The sequence below is a fragment of the Ahaetulla prasina genome, chromosome 2, assembly GCF_028640845.1.
Source record: "Ahaetulla prasina isolate Xishuangbanna chromosome 2, ASM2864084v1, whole genome shotgun sequence".
Lineage (NCBI taxonomy): Eukaryota > Metazoa > Chordata > Lepidosauria > Squamata > Colubridae > Ahaetulla > Ahaetulla prasina.
Window position 1 is genome coordinate 19,152,377 of NC_080540.1, and position 16,891 is coordinate 19,169,267.

The 16,891-nt window shown below is 41.4% G+C and overlaps 2 protein-coding genes across 3 annotated transcripts in view; one reads left to right on the forward strand and one right to left on the reverse strand.

Annotated features, from left to right (window-relative positions):
* The window catches only part of RPP21 (ribonuclease P/MRP subunit p21), a 100,211-nt gene that overhangs the window by 31,330 nt on the left and 51,990 nt on the right, over nucleotides 1-16,891 (reverse strand). The gene's annotated exons all lie outside the window — the stretch shown is intronic.
* On the forward strand, nucleotides 6,167-15,295 carry LOC131191197 (cholinesterase-like). Its single transcript, XM_058169077.1, has 4 exons — nucleotides 6,167-6,501; nucleotides 8,770-10,294; nucleotides 12,334-12,497; nucleotides 15,150-15,295. Coding segments are annotated over exons 2-4 (1,665 nt in total). The 5' UTR covers nucleotides 6,167-6,501; nucleotides 8,770-8,795; the 3' UTR covers nucleotides 15,152-15,295.

The following is a 16,891-nucleotide window of genomic DNA, read 5'->3' on the forward strand; positions in this document are numbered from 1 at the left end:
CAAGTAATACACAAAAACCTAAACTAGGAGGCCAGAATTGGGAACTAAGCTGATGTCTCTGAGGGTATAAAAAGGACGCCATATCTTCCCCAAGGTGCAGCTATCTCCTCACATGCATTGTATCTGTATGTTCTAGATATAGTCCCACCCAGTATTTTGTTTTTGGCCATAAATAAAATCTGCTTCTTTTTGGAACCCTCGTCTTGAGTCTCTCTTTTTGGCATTCTGGTGACTCAAGTATATTTTGGGACCTTACAATTAATTTCTGACCATTTTTCAAAAATATCCTCCAATAGTGGGTCCTTCAATCTAGTGTTAAGAATATTTGGTGCCATTCTGCAACTGTTGCATTTTTCTTCATTAATTGTAATCATTAGTTCCCTCTAGGGCCCGATTTTAAAAATCTTATCTTACAATTTTTTTAAAAATTCAAAACATTACATTTTCCCAGGGGAAGAATTTTGTTTATAACTAACTCCAAAATCTTATTTTAAATCCACCTGGATCCCTAGTTCATTTGTGAATTTCTAAAATCAAAGTTTTAAACTACCTTTTGCTGTTCATTATTAATCTAGTTAAATTTTTCTGTCATTAAGAATAGAATAGAATAGAATAGAATTTTTATTGGCCAAGTGTGGTTGGACACACAAGGAATTTGTCTTGGTGCATATGCTCTCAGTGTACATAAAAGAAAAGATACGTTCATCAAGGTACAACATTTACAACACAATTGATGGTCAATATATCAATATAAATCATAAGGATTGCCAGCAACAAAGTTACAGTCATACAGTCATAAGTGGAAAGAGATTGGTGATGGGAACTATGAGAAGATTAATAGTAATGCAGATTTAGTAAATAGTTTGACAGTGTTGAGGGAATTAATTGTTTAGCAGAGTGATGGCCTTCGGGAAAAAACTGTTCTTGTGTCTAGTTGTTCTGGTGTGCAGTGCTCTATAGCGTCGTTTTGAGGGTAGGAGTTGAAACAGTTTATGTCCTGGATGTGAGGGATCTGTAAATATTTTCACGGCCCTCTCTTGATTCGTGCAGTATACAGGTCCTCAATGGAAGGCAGGTTGAAGGATTGAAGGAAGACTCACCTAGTGTTTTCAGACTTGTTTCTTCAAAAGTTTATAACAGCTGAAATATGGTTAATAAGCAATTTCCAAAAGTTATTAGAAAAGGAAGTGTGTAAACTTAGTGTCCTTTTAAAGGCATTGACTATGGCTTGAAAAAGGTGGTACTCCTTTGTATCCCAGTGCTCAAAATCCACTGGAATCTCTACAGTATATTGTAGTGTTGTTGTGAAGAACAACTGTCTGGAACATCTCTGGTTCTCTCCTTTATCTATAGAAGTTCATAGAGCCGATCTACTCACTGGTTCTTTGCCATGGTCATTGGTTTTGCTTTTTGCGGTGCTGTCTTCAATCTGTCATTTCTTCCTCTGTAAGTGGCTTAGGCAGTGGTGGGATTCAAATTTTTTTACTACTGGTTCTGTGGGCATGGCTTGGTGGGTATAACGTGGTTTGGTGAGCGTGGCTGGGGAAGGATACTGTAAAATCTCCATTCCCTCCCTACTCCAGGCAAGGGTGAAATGCTCCCTGTTCGGACCGGATCGCCTGATGCAGTAGCGATGGTGGCAGGTGGTTCGGAGAACTGGTAGCAAAAATCCCTGCCCCCCCATGCCCAGCTGAGCCACGCGATCATCAGTTTGTTTTTTTTAAACTTTTAAAAGTATTTTTTCTTTGGCTGAAAAAATGCTTTTAAAAGTAAAAAAAAAGCCTCTGATGATCGCGCAGCTCAGCTGGGATTGTCAGAGGCTTTTAAAAGCATTTTTTCTACAACCTCTTCGGCTGAAGAGGTTGTAAATAAATGCTTTTAAAAGGCTCCTCTGATGATCCCCGCTGAGTTGCCTGATCATCAGAGGCTTTTAAAAACCTTGGCCAAAGAGGTTGTAGAAAAAATGCTTTTAAAAGTAAAAAAAAAACCAGTTGGCCACACCCACCCAGTCACATTACCCACCACCACCAAGCGATGCCCACAGAACCTGTAGTAACAAATTTTACATTTCACCACTGACTCCAGGAGAAGGTTACTGCAAAATCTCTATTTCTTCCCGATCAGCTGGGACTCGGGAGGCAGAGAATAAATGGGGGCAGGGCCAGTCAGAGGTGGTATTTACCGGTTCTCCGAACTACTCAAAATTTCCATTACCGGTTCTCCGGAACTGGTCAGAACCTGCTGAAACCTACCTCTGGGCTTAGGTTTATGTTACAGGCAGACCTTAACTTTTGACCACAATTGGGACCAAAATTTCCATTGCTAAGCAAAGCAAATTACAGGAAAAAAATATTGTGGGGTAATTTGGTTTTAAAAGGGGAATTTCAAATGATCTAAGCATTTTTTCTACAATCTCTTCGGCTGAAGAGGTTGTAAATAAATGCTTTTAAAAGGCTCCTCTGATGATCCCCGCTGAGTTGCCTGATCATCAGAGGCTTTTAAAAACCTTGGCCAAAGATGTTGTAGAAAAAATGCTTTTAAAAGTAAAAAAAAAAAACAGTTGGCCACACCCACCCAGTCACATTACCCACCACCACCAAGTGACGCCCACAGAACCTGTAGTAACAAATTTTACATTTCACCACTGACTCCAGGAGAAGGTTACTGCAAAATCTCTATTTCTTCCAGATCAGCTGGGACTCGGGAGGCAGAGAATAAATGGGGGCGGGGCCAGTCAGAGGTGGTATTTACCGGTTCTCCGAACTACTCAAAATTTCCACTACCGGTTCTCCGGAACTGGTCAGAACCTGCTGAAACCTACCTCTGGGCTTAGGTTTATGTTACAGGCAGACCTTGACTTTTGACCACAATTGGGACCAAAATTTCCATTGCTAAGCAAAGCAAATTACAGGAAAAAAATATTGTGGGGTAATTTGGTTTTAAAAGGGGAATTTCAAATGATCTAAGCATTTTTCTAAATTAGAAGAAAGGTCAGCCTCTCAGAAATGTTTTACATTTTTTAAAAAGGTATTTATTTCACAATGGTCCATACTGTGCTGATATACTGTGGTAACTTTAGAGATAAAGGCATCTTCTTAGTCACGAAACATGTCAGATCGACTTCTGCAGAGTTGTGGGTTTGACTTCCCTAACAAAAAGCGCTGTGTTGAAATAGATTATGCAATGCTTACTGAAAATGTAACTTCAAATTTATTCACAACAAAACACTTATTTGAGTCAGAAAGCCAAAGGGCAGGTTCATCGGGTTCTATAAATTAACAAACAAAATTGTCCTTAGGAAGAGAGAAGATTGTTTGCAAAAACCTTTTTAGAGGCTTAAAACCTAATCTCCCTGAACTATGGGTCCATGTAACATAGGTGAAGTTAGGGAGTGGCATGGATACCATAAGCCTTTGCTAAAGCACCAATATTATATTTAATGCCACCTTGAGCCCAGAAAAGATATAAAATTTTCAACACCACCTATTCCAGCCATACCTCCTATGGCTATTAAGTAGGATCAGAGGGGGAAATACAACCTCCAAGGCTAAAGTTAATAGACTACTTGCAAGGACCTACCTCAACTACCTTCTCAAGAAACTAAAACTCTTGAAGCGGTTTGCATTTCAAAACGAACTTTTATTGAGAGATAGTGATCACAGAGAAGTCAGGTGGAGTCTGCAATTTGCTTGGGAAGCGTTAGGCTAACTTTCCCCTTCAACCCCCACCCCCCAATGCCCCATGTCCATCTGTAGCCAATAAAATGCCACAAAGATGTTTTGAAACTCCCAGCTGGGATGGTGAGAAGAGGTCATCCTTGGAAGCCGGCGACCTTGAACACCTGGCTGGAACCCGCTGAGGGGGAGCCTGTGCAGATGGCAGAGTCTCCCCCCTCAAACTCCCAAGCAGTTACAGCAAAAGTGAAAGTATGCAAAACAATCCACCCAGGAAACCTCCTCCCTGCCTGCCCTCCCCCTCAGAATGGCAGTTCTGACAGGGACCTGACATTAAAATTGCAGCAAGCCAAAATAGAGTCTACACCTCCCTCCTCCCCAAATTTTCTTTTTTTGGATAAAGTAGCTTAATTAGTGGATGAATGAGATGTTGTGGACATAGTATACTTGGACTTCAGTAAGGGAACCACACAGTCCTATCTTAGGTCCAGTACTCTGTAATATCTTCATAAATGATCTAGACCAGAGGTTTCAAACTTGTGGCCCACGAGCCAGATGCATCATACACTGGCCACCCCAACCCCTGATTTAGTGAAGGGGAAAAAGTCACAATACATCATGTGATGACATGACGCCATGAGTTTGACACCTGTGATCTAGACACAGGGATAGAATGTCCCTCATCAAATAAACTCATAAAACTCATCAAATTTGCAGACAACACCAAGCTGGCAGGAATAGCCAATGCTTTAAAAGATAGGCTGAAGATCCAGAAAGATCTTGACAGACTTGAACAATTGGCCCTATCCAACAAAATGAAATTCAATAGTGAGAAAAATAAAGTTATACACTTAGGCAGGAAAAACCAAATGCATAGGTATAGAATAGGTGGTACCTGGCTCAATAGCTGAAATGGTGAGAGGGATCTAGGTGTAGTAGTGGACAACCATGAGGGAGTGTGTGCTGCAACTGCTAAAGAGCCAATGCAGTCCTAGGCTGCATCAACAGAGGGATGGTATCAAGACAATGAGAAGTTATAGTATTCTTTTACAGGAGACCACACTTGGAATACTGTGTCCAGTTCTGGTCATGATGTAAAAAAGATGTTGAGATCCTGCAAAGTATGCAGAGAAGAGCAATAACAATAATAAAGATTCTAAATCAATAATTGAGAATCTAAACAATAGTAAAGAGTCTAAATCATATGACAAATGGTTGAGGGTGCTAGTATATCTGATACGTATTAATTACAGAATACTGATACTGATACTGATTAACAGAGTTGGAAGGGACCTTGTAGGTCATCTAGTCCAACCCCCCGCCCAAGCAGAAGACCCTACACCATTTCTGACAGATGGCAGTCCAGTCTCTTATTGAAACTTTCCAGTGATGAAGCTCCCACAACTTCTGAAGGCAAGCTGTTCCATTGGTTGATTGAATAGAATAGAATAGAATTTTTATTGGCCAAGTGTGATTGGACACACAAGGAATTTGTCTTGGTGCATATGCTCTCAGTGTACATAAAAAAAAAAAGATACATTCATCAAGTTACAACATTTACAACACAATTGATGGTCAATATATCAATATAAATCATAAGGATTGCTCTCACTGTCAGAAAATTTCTCCTTATTTTCAGGTTGAATCTCTCCTTGTTCAGTTTCCATCCATTATTCCTTGCCTGGCTTTGAAAAATAGCTTGACCCCTTCCTCTCTGTGGCAGCCCTTCAAATATTTGAACACTGCTATCATGTCTCCCCTGGTCCTTCTCTTCACTAGACTAGCCATGCCTGGTTCCTGCAAATGTTCATCATATGTTTTAGCCTCCAATCCCCTAATCATCTTGGTTGTTCTTCTCTGCACTCTTTCTGGAGTCTCAACATCTTTTTTATAGTGTGGTGACCAAAACTGGATGCAGTATTCTAGGTGTGGTCTTACTAAAGCTTTATTGAGTGGTATTAGTACCTCTCTTGATCTTGATTGTATCACTCTTGTTAATGCAATTTAGGATTGCATTGGCTTTTTTGGCTGCCGCTGCACACTTGACTCATATTCAACTGGTTGTCCAATAAGACTCCAAAATCCCTCTCATAGTTACTGCTATTAAGCCTGGTTTCACCCAGTCTATATGTGTACTTTTGGTTTTTCTTACCTAAGAGTTAAAACTTTATTTTTCTCTACATTGAATTTCATTTTGTTATATAGGACCCAGTATTTAAGTCTGTTAATATCCATCTGGATCTTGAGCTCATCATCTAAGGTGTTGGCTATTCCTGCCAGCTTAGTATCATCTGCAAATTTGATTCTATGAAAAAGTTCTATGAAAGTATATGGCTTTTATTAACCTTTAGTAACAAGCTTAGTTATTCATCCTTCTTTTTCAATAGGAACAATTCCCAGCAGGAAGCAAGCAAACTGAATCTGATCAGAATCTGATCAGAACCAGTTTAGGATTGCCTCAGGTATTTGCTATTTGCTTTCTGGTTCTTTAATTGCTTTGAAATCTGGGCAGATGTTGTAATGGCTCTTTTCAAGGCTGCAGGTTGCACACCAGAGATAATGACTCTCCTCTGTACTCCATTTGATTGAACTTCTCTGCTTTTCCACCGCTTTGATTTTGGAACCTTTTGCCAATATTTGCTGATTCCTCTCTATTTATGGACAAAAATCCAGCTGGTCATTGCACTTCCCAGTAATATATAAAGTTTCTCTTGATCATTATTTGTGCGATATCAGGATACAGTCTGGTCATCTAAGAAACTGCTTCCCTCTTTGGAATAAGCCAAGAGTGATATTTACAAGTAGCCCTATTAAATCTGACAAGCAGGTAAGTCTGTAGAATTTTTAAAAAGATCATTTTTTCCCCAGAGAATTAGAAAATTATTTTTAGGAAAGGGACTAGAATTTTTTGTTTTTTTTCCTAGCCTGTTAATCCTATTTCAGACTAGATATATGTAAAGAGACAACAATCTCTTCAGCCAAAATACCAAACTTATTAATTTAAGAAATTCTGCATGTCCATCCAACTCTCTCTCAGTGACTCCAGGCAGCTTATGATCATTGCAGCATCCACACAGTCATGTCATCAAAATGTGGATACTTGGCAATTGGCATGTATTTATGACAGTTGCATGTCCTGGGGTCATGTGATCATGTTTTTGGGACCTTCTGACGAGCAAAGTCAATGGGGAAACTTGATTCACTTAACAACTGTGTGACTAAACAGCTCCAGTGATTCTTAACAACTGTGGCAAGAAAGGTCGCAAAATAGAGCAAAACTCACTTAGCTGTCTTGCTTAGTTGTGGTCATAAATTGAGGATTATGTGCACTACAACCAAATTCAAGATTGGAAATGCCCAAAGCTGATTAACGTTTTAGTTGGTTGAACAACTCTGGAAGGAAAAGGGAATGTCAGAGAAATCTAGAAATCTAGATTAGTAATAAAATAAATAAAATGTGAATAAATAAATAAATAAATAAAGGTCTACAGTGGTAGAATGCTCAGTTTTTCAATGACTTTCTCCACTGTGGAAAATATTTTGTTTAAATTTATTTTTGTGTTGTGTGCCACCCAGGGTTTTTTTTCTCAGATGGATGGCTATATAAAGAATTTTTTTTTAAAAAAATAAATATTTATTGGACAAATTTATAAGGCGACCTATCAGACTGATTATGATCTGTACAATCAACTATTTAAACAATATCACAAATATAAAAAGTTTAAGAAATAAATATAAGCAACCTTGTGAGAGAAAAACATCCACCTAAAGATAATGTAACCATTACAAGAGTCCAGCCTGGGCTCCCCATGGTTTTTGGGGAAACCATTTTCAGGGCCTTCTGAAAGGCTAATGGGGTTTTGGGATGTGGGAATGTTTCCAACAGAAATTCGGTTTTATGCCTCAGTAAAAAAAAAAAAAAAAAGCTGGAAATTTATTCAGTTGTTGAAAAGTAAAGAGCACTCCCTTTGGTAGACTTGTCTCATACTGAACTAAGAAAAATGGATGTGTGTTTGGGTGTGTGTGTGAGAGAGGGAGAGATTCAACCAGGGGTGAAATCCTGCAGGTTCTGACAGGTTCTGGAGAACCGGTAGCAGAAATTTTGAGCAATTCGGAGAACCAGCAAATACCACCTCTGCCTGGCCCCAGAGTGGGGTGGGAATGGAGATTTTGCAATATCCTTCCCCCAGGAATGGGGAGGGAATGGGGATTTTGCAGTATCCTCCTGCCACACCCACCAAGCCCACAAAACTGGTAGTAAAAAATTTTTGGATTTCACCACTGGATTCAACTGTATATCTGGATGATTTAAAGCAGGATCGGAGCAGTAAAAATCTTGATTTGGGGTCATTTTACGTTATTATTTATTACAGTTATTTCTTAACCATAATTCACAGGATAGGGATTGGTATACCATGTTCCATAATAGCATTTTGGAATAAGTTAGAAAGATATAATAGACTGTCAGGGAATTGCACAGCAGGTATCCAAATGAAGTCAGAGATTCTGAGACAAACTTGTAGTTTTATACCTTATAAATAAATATATTTACAGCAAATAAGATTGTTAGGCAAACAGGTGCATCGGCACCTAAATCAACACAGCAGGAACATCAAATAACAGGGCACACAGGAGAAAAAGGCAGGAAATAAGGAAACTCCCCCTTTTGCCCGCAGCAACCAATCGCAGCATAGATTACCACATGCAGGAGTGAGCTCGCTCCAACCAATCAGCTTTAACTCTGTGTTCATTGCACAACTCCACTGTTCTAGCTAATAAATTTAAATATCTTAACATATAAGTAACATAAACAATATATAACAAAATTGTGTTGGGAACCCTGGAGAAAATCTAGTAGAAATTCTGTCCGTTTGCTGAGCAAGGGGATTGGTAACCAGGAGCTCTAAGCGGTTCTTCTGGAACCTTGGAGACACATCATGGAGAAAAGGAAAGTAGACTAAGTCACTCCCTGCTCACCATTGGTGTCCTATGCAAAAACAGAGTCCAACTGTCACAGTAAATCAATTATGAATTGTCATTAGGTGGGCTTATACAGTAAGTGGAATCATCTCATATTGGTTGTAATTTTTTCCAGGTCCACTGACTCTTCCTACAGTTGCAATGCCTTGTCTGCTATGCCCGTCTCTCTTGTGCTGCCTCCTTCTCCTCCTCCCCTTTCCATTAGCCTCCAGTTCTGCTTCTAATGGGGACACAGTGGTCATAACCAGCAGTGGTCCTATTAAGGGCAAGCAGTTCCTGGCTGACCTTGGATCTGTGACAGCCTATCTAGGCATTCCTTATGCTGAGCCTCCCCTGGGGAAGTTGCGTTTCCAGAAACCTCTTCCACATCAGCCATGGAAGCAAACACTGGAGGCCACCAGCTTTGGCAATTCCTGCCCTCAATTTCTTTTCCTGGATGAACTTGAAACAGAGATATGGTCTCCTAAAACACCACTGTCAGAAGATTGCCTTTCCCTCAACATCTGGGTGCCACACCCACAACCTTCTTCACCAGTCCCTGTTTTGGTCTGGATACACGGAGGGGGATATTTAGGAGGTACCTCTTCTGTGGATGTGTTCAATGGGTCATCTTTGGCTGCCACTGAGAACGTCATTGTGGTCACCATCAATTATCGCTTGGGAGCCCTGGGCTTTCTGTACTTGCCACCAGCTGCTCCAGGGAACCTAGGTTTATGGGACCAACAGCTGGCCCTGAAGTGGATAAAAGAGAATGCAGCTGCCTTTGGGGGAGATCCTTCTCGGGTGACCATTTTTGGCCACAGTGCTGGAGGAGCTTCTGTGAATTTCCATCTTCTCGCACCAAAAAGCCAGGACTTTTTTGCCCAAGCGGTGATCCAGAGTGGAACAGCCAATGCCTTCTGGGCTTGGAGGCCTTCTCAGGAAGCCAAACGGTTATCGCAGGAATTTGTTCATCTGCTAGGTTGCTCCGAGGGCAATAATACCAGCATACTGCATTGTCTGCAAACAAAAAATATTTCTGAATTTATTCAGCATGAAATATCTCTGTTCCGCAAACTTGGCTTCTTTCTGAATTTTCCTTTCAAGCCAACCATAGATGGGGATTTTTTGCTTGGTGATCCAGAAAAGCTAATGGAAGAGGGGCAAATTCAGGTCAAACCAGTCCTCATAGGTAAGAACTCTGACGAAGGTGGCTCAATTGTCCACTATATTTTCTCTGACATCAACGAAAATCTCATCAATCAGGAGCAACTTCTGAAAGGGATACAACTGTTGGTGCCAAATGCAACTGAAGATTTTGTTCAGACTTTTGCACTGAGGCATAGTGAAGGAAATCATGGTCCAGCACAATATCGCTCTGCTCTGTCGCACTTTTTTGCACATTGGGTTATTGCATGCCCATTGATTGAAGCTGCGGGAAATATCAGGAAAACTGGGAGTCCTGTATATGCCTATTTATTCACACATCGCCCTTCATGGTCAGCTTGGCCTGAATGGACTGAGGCACACCATGGTGCTGAGATTCCTTATATTTTCGGAACCCTTGAATCAGTGTTTCCTGTCAATCAAACGTACACAGAGTCTGAAGCCAGACTGAGCCATAAAATGATGCACTACTGGGCAGAGTTTGCCAGAACTGGGTAAGTAGTTCACTTTATTTCTATAAATTTGTATTCTAAATCCAAAGGAAGCCCTTCCATTCAAAAAATGTACTTTATATCTAAAGTACTGCAACCATAAAGTAATGCACGCTAATTCTTTTGAGTATGTTTATAGGTCACGTTAATAGAGGAAGTCCTCTATTTAAAATTGCAATTGGACTTCCGGTTGGCCCCACCTTTCTTGCTGGGTGCCTAACTTAAGGCACTCCGCACTGGCTATCGTAAAAGCCGGTGAAAACAGCGAAAAACAGCTGTTCCCGGCTTCGATTTCTCTCTCTGGGTGAAAGAGAGAGAATAGAGCTGCAGGGGGGAGTGGTAGATTCCCCTAGGGGCTTTGTTTTTCTTATGCAGAGTCCCGAAGGGTTTGAATTCCATTGAAATCCTGCTATCTCCGGTCTTCAGTGCGCTCCTGCAAAAGTAGGAAAAGAGGAAGGTGTCCACCTCTGCTCATATGATTTCTTTTTGTGGATTCCTATATGCAGACGGAAGAAGCACGAGTGAACAATTATTGGATTGCAAGTATTTTTGATTTCCTGACTTCCACCTTTTAAAAAGAGAAACTTTTTTCCCCCCTTGCTTTAACTGACTGTTTAAAATGGCGTTTGAGAGGCAGTGAAAGTAAAGGGAAGTAAAGTAAAGCAAAAAGGAGCAAGCTGCATAATTAAGAAGCTGAGAAACACTATTTGTGGATTGTAACGAATTGAGCTCTCCTATACTTAAAGGAAAAAAGGCGTTTATTTGCTGAGAAAGTGAAAGTGAATGGAGATTTTATATTATTGTGTTGGACTGTGGACTGTTGGATTATATTAGTTTGTTTAAGTATTTCATAAGGGGATTCTCCATAAGAACTTCGCCATGAAGGTTCTTTCAGAAGAATGGATTCGTAACTTTATACAGGATTATACAGAAAGAATGTATTTAATTATTCAAAATTACGAATTGATAAAAAATGGGGATGTCTTAGGTGACCCCTGGCAAATCGTCATTCGACCCCCAACGGGGTCGTGACCCACAGGTTGAGAAGTTCGTTCCACAAGGTCAGAGCCCCCACAGAAAAGGCCCTCCCCCTGGGGGCCGCCAGTCGACACTGTTTGACTGACGGCACCCTGAGGAGTCCCTCTCTGTGGAGCGCACCGGACGATGGGAGATAGAAGCCGGCAGTAGACGGTCCCGTAGATAGCCCGGTCCTAAGCCATGGAGCGCTTTAAAGGTGGTAACCAATACCTTGAAGCGCACCCAGAAAACAACAGGTAGCCAGTGCAGTCTGCGCAGGATAGGTGTTATGTGGGAGCTCCGAACCGCTCCCTCAATAACCCGCGCAGCCGCATTCTGAACTAGCTGAAGTCTCCGGGTGCTCTTCAAGGGGAGCCCCATGTAGAGAGCATTGCAGTAGTCCAGGCGAGAGGTAACGAGAGCATGAGTGACTGTGCATAAGGCATCCCAGTCCATGGTGAGTCATTGTCAAACAACAAAAATATGATCATGTGTTCACATAGTGTGTGTGGGGGATGGGTGTAGGGGTGTGTGGCTATCATAACTCCGAAAATGAGTTGTAAGTAGCTCTGGGGAAACTCCATTGTAACTTCCAATGGTCGTTAAGCAATCAGTTGTAAGTTGAGGACTACCCATATTGTCCTTGTAGCTATGTTACTATGTACCTCATACCGGTTGTAGATATGTGTAGTAATTAGTTTAATGAAAGTAGGGAAGTAAAGTTCTTCTTCATCTTTGGCTCTGTGCAAGTAGCAAAGTTAAACTTTTCATAACCAGAAGTTGGTCACGGATTGTGTTGGACTGAGGGAGTGGGTGGGGGATGCCCTTTAGAGCCTCCTGCTGGCTGGAGACTTGGATCTTTTCTTATTATATTTAAAAGCCTTCATGAGCCCTGCTTCCAAGTCTCTAACCAGCAGGGGGCACTAAAGGGCCCTCTATCCCTCCCTCAAAGTCTCCTTTGGGAGTTTCTCTTGGGTATAGTTTCTCAGATCAAGACTGGTCTCTATCCTTTTCTTTCTCCATAGGAATCCTGCTGGGTTGGTGGCCACCAAGGATGAGTGGTCGCTCTATAATGCCACGGAGCAGAATTTCTTCGTTCTTAATAGTGAGTCATCCCGGGAAATGGAGAAAGAACCTGTTCACCATTGCCATTTTCTAAAGAAGCATTTTTCAAAGTCTGATGACCCATGTAAGTTTGGCTATTTGTCTTGCCTTTGAATGGGAATAGTGGCTGATGAAAAATATATTTCTATTTTTATTTATTTTTGACAGATCAAATTTAAAGACCAACTATCTCACTCACAGAGCGATCACTAAAATGTTTTTTTTAATTTTTGGGGCCAGTTTTTACAGGGACTGAGGAAGCATAATTTCAATTTGTACTGTGAAATTTTGTAATGCTAGTGATACATTTTGTAGTGCAAGAATCCTTCATGACATCCCAAGAGTTAGATTTCTAGCTGTGTCTTAGGAGGTCTCTATGTAAGCCTTGGTTGCTCACAAATTAAGATAACAGCAATAATAATAATAATAATAATAATCAGTCCTAGAACAACTGCATCACCACTTGAACACCATCAGCATTGACAAAATCCCCGTCAGTCAATTGCAAAAGGCAGCTTTACTTGGAATAGTTTATATCCTGCAACAATACCTTTAACACCATCAAACAATATCTATCACCTCTAGATAACAAAGATGGATTTTTAAGTTTAAGATTTTATTTTTATTTATTTATTTATAATTTAATTTTTATACCGCCCTTCTCCCGAAGGACTCAGGGCGGTGTACAGCCATCTTAAAATACATAAATAACAAATTTAAAAAGAATTTAAAAACAAATATTTAACAAGGCAATCAACTAAAACGGTCTTAAAACCCCTTAACCGACTTAAAACCCCTTAAAATTACAATTAAAATATACTTAAAATACACTTAGGCTAGTCCCGCCCGATGAAATAATAAAGTCTTCAATTCCCGCTTGAAGGTCCGGAGGTCGGGAAGTTGGCGTAGACCCGGAGGCAACTCATTCCAAAGGGCCGGTGCTGCCACAGAGAAGGCTCTCCCCCTGGGGGCCGCCAACTGACATTGTTTGGTCGACGGCACCCTGAGAAGGCCCACTCTGTGGGAGCACACAGGTCTTTGGGAGGCTATAGGTGGCAGAAGGTGGTCTCGTAAATATCCCGGTCCTAAGCCATGGAGCGCTTTAAAGGTGGTCACTAACACCTTGAAGTTAGAGGGCCGTGGTAGCTCAGGCTGTAAGAAGCCTGTTATTAAAACACAGCAGCCTGCAATTACTGCAGGTTCAAGCCCGGCCCAAGGTTGACTCAGCCTTCCATCCTTTATAAGGTAGGTAAAATGAGGACCCAGATTGTTGGGGGGGCAATAAGTTGACTTTGTAAATATACAAATAGAATGAGACTATTGCCGTATACACTGTAAGCCGCCCTGAGTCTTCGGAGAAGGGCGGGATATAAATGTAAATAAAAAAAAAAAGTGCACCCGGAAGGCTACCGGCAGCCAGTGCAGGCCGCGCAGGATAGGTGTTATATGGGAGCAACGCGGTGCTCCCTCTATCACCTGTGCAGCCGCATTCTGCACTAGCTGGAGCCTCCTGGTGCTCTTCAAGGGGAACCCCATGTAGAGAGCATTGCAATAGTCCAGGCGGGAAGTGATGAGGGCGTGAGTGACCGTGCGTAAGGAGTCCCGGTCAAGGAAAGGGCGCAACTGGCGAATCAGGTGAACCTGATAAAATGCTCCCCTGGCGATGGCCGTCAAATGTTCTTCTAAAGACAGCCGGTCGTCCAGGAGAACGCCCAAGTTGTGCACCCTCCCCCTGGGGGCCAATACTTCACCCCCAACAGTCAGCAAAGGCGTAAGCTGACTGTACCGGGACGCCAGAACCCACAGCCACTCTGTCTTGGAGGGGTTGAGCTGGAGCCTGTTCCTCCCCATCCAAGATTAAGTCACCAGGTTAGATATTAAGAAACTGTGAGTTGTAGTCCTGCCTTAACCATGAAACTGAGATGGGTGACTTTGGACTGGTCATTCTCCCTCAACCAAACTCACTTCCCAAGACTGTTGTTGGGAAAACAGGAGAATAATATTGTGTTGGATATGTTCTCCTCCTTGAATTATTTGTAAAAATAATAAAGGCAGGATACAAATACTAAACAAACAAACGAACAAATAAAACCTGTTATTTTACCTTACTACAGAGAAGAGCATCCTGGAATCTCCACGTTGCTTGTCCCAAATGTGCATTTTCAGGACGCAACTGGACTTTCTTGTTTTCTTTGAAGATGCTTCAGAGGTGCTTCTCATTATCGCCTCTCATCCAAGAAGCTTCTTCTGGATGGAGGGAAATGGGAAGATTTATATTCCTTGCAGAAGCTGGTCATTTGCATTCTTTTAGAGAGTCCTTGAGGCACTTGGAAGTTTATCTGTGTCCTCAGGGTTACCCGAGTAGTGCAAATGGGCATGGAGCCTTCTTGGCTGCAGGATGTTTTCTGCCCTGGGTCCCTTCACTGTTGAAGACAGGCGTAGGCTGTTGGGGATGAGTTTGCAGTGTTTTCTGGAAATCCATTCATACTCCCGCACCATTCGAAGGCTGTTTATCCAAAAGGCATAGCTAAATGTCGATGGAGATTCTCAGTCATCCAGATCATGGTTGTTCCAAAGGTGCTTTTTCAGGAGGCAACTGGACGTTCTTGTTTTTCTTTGAAGATGTTTCACTTCTCATCCAATTCTTCCAATCTTAAAGGCACTATTTGAAGACTTGCTCCAGCTACAATTTTGTTGGCTACAGAATAGCATTCATTTGTTTGTTTATTTCTCTCAGGAACCAATCAAGAGTTTTCTTAAAAGACTTGTGAAATGATGACAAGCTGTGCCAGAGAACCTTCCAGAAGGATCCATTGTCCTTTCACAGACTGAGGAGATCTTGAAAGATGAATATGGAGCCAACTAAAACTGACATAATCTTTGCTGTGAAAAAAAACACAACTAGAAGTAATTTGTTATCTTTTTAATAAATAACCTCTTAATAAATATTGTCTGAATTCTTCAGATAAAAATCCTCACAATTAAGAAATTGATGCAGTGTGAAAAAATAAAATTAAGCGATCGGTTCAGTTCCAAGTGAACAGAAAGACACTGGAAACATGGAGGCTATTTGGAAAGAAGGTTTATTGGTATAGCAGGACCACATGGTTTGGTCCTGCTCAAAAAAAGCACATGGCTGAGATATATATATATATATATTATACCCTCTTGGGTTTTGAATTTGAGCTTGTATTCTGATTGGTTGTCAGACTCCCAGGGCCATGTGGGATCATGGGTCATGATTCAAGTTTGGGTGATTTCGCAATGGAGTGAGCCTTGCTGCCAGATGGGTAGAGGGTTAATCCTATCATGTCCTGAGGGCCATGTATTTTGTGTTGTAGATAAGCTGGCCCAGCCTTTTGTCCTGTAGATAGGTTGGTCCAGTCCTGCAAAGGTGGGGGCTGCTTTCCAAGAGCATGTTTTTCCTTTAGGGAAATATAGTCTGCCTTTTTAATATTTCCTAGAATATTTCATTCTCCTAGGAGATGGGTGGGTGCTAACTTCCCAACTTAATGCCTCAAATGTCTTTTTTTTCATAGGGCTGACTCTTTAATAAATGGGCAGATTTGATACTCTGGATAGTGCAATCTGATTTATTTTAATAAATTTTAATATGGAGAAACCAGTTTAGGCAGGATGCCTAAATTAGCATGTGAGCCATTTAATTAGAGATGTTTTTTGTGTGCTATAAAAACAGACTTGGTCTCAGATTCTAGCAGTTACTGGGATCCACATCAGTGAAATCCAAATTTTTTTACTACTGGTTCTGTGGGCGTGGCTTGGTGGGCATGGTGTGGCTTGGTGGGCATGGCAGGGGAAGGATACTGCAAAATCCCCCACTCCAGGGGAAGGATATTGCAAAATCTCCATTCCCACCCCACCCTTGGGCCTTGGGCCAGCCAGAGGTGGCATTTGCCGGTTCTCCGAACTACTCAAAATTTCCGCTACTGCTTCTCCAGAACCTATCAGGACCTGCTGGATTTCACCCCGATCCACATCCTCTGATTTGGAAAGTTGGACTAAGAGTTGGACTTTTCAAAGATTTCCCCATAGTAACCACTTCCTGAATCCACCTTCACCACCTTCCCCCACCCCAAACTCCCAATGTTTCTCCTGAAACATTTGGGAAGACCCATCACTACTCTTCAATCTGGATTCCATTGATAATAATGTCAATCATAATAAAAGACCCAATTGTTATAAAGGTCCAAGGAGCAGGCTGAATATACTGCTCCAATGGGACAGAGAAGTTACATGTAGCAATGTTTAAAAAAGATAGAAATGTGCTTTTCTTCATTAAGTGAAATCTTTAATTCCTCTAGTGGTCATAAAATTCAAACATTACATTTTCCCAAGGAATGAATTCTTGGTAATTAAAGTCTTATTTCAAATTTATATACGGAAGAAGATGAAAGTCAAGGAATGGACAAGTCCGCTTATGGGAGCAGATGGCAAGAAGGTAACAGGCCACAGGGAGAA

Bases quoted from the DNA above. Each gene is read 5' to 3' on its own strand.
- LOC131191197 (XM_058169077.1), top strand. From the start codon at position 8,796: ATGCCTTGTCTGCTATGCCCGTCTCTCTTGTGCTGCCTCCTTCTCCTC. The intron at 10,295-12,333 runs GTAAGTAGTTCA...CTTTCTCCATAG, and splicing joins GCAGAGTTTGCCAGAACTGG to GAATCCTGCTGGGTTGGTGG.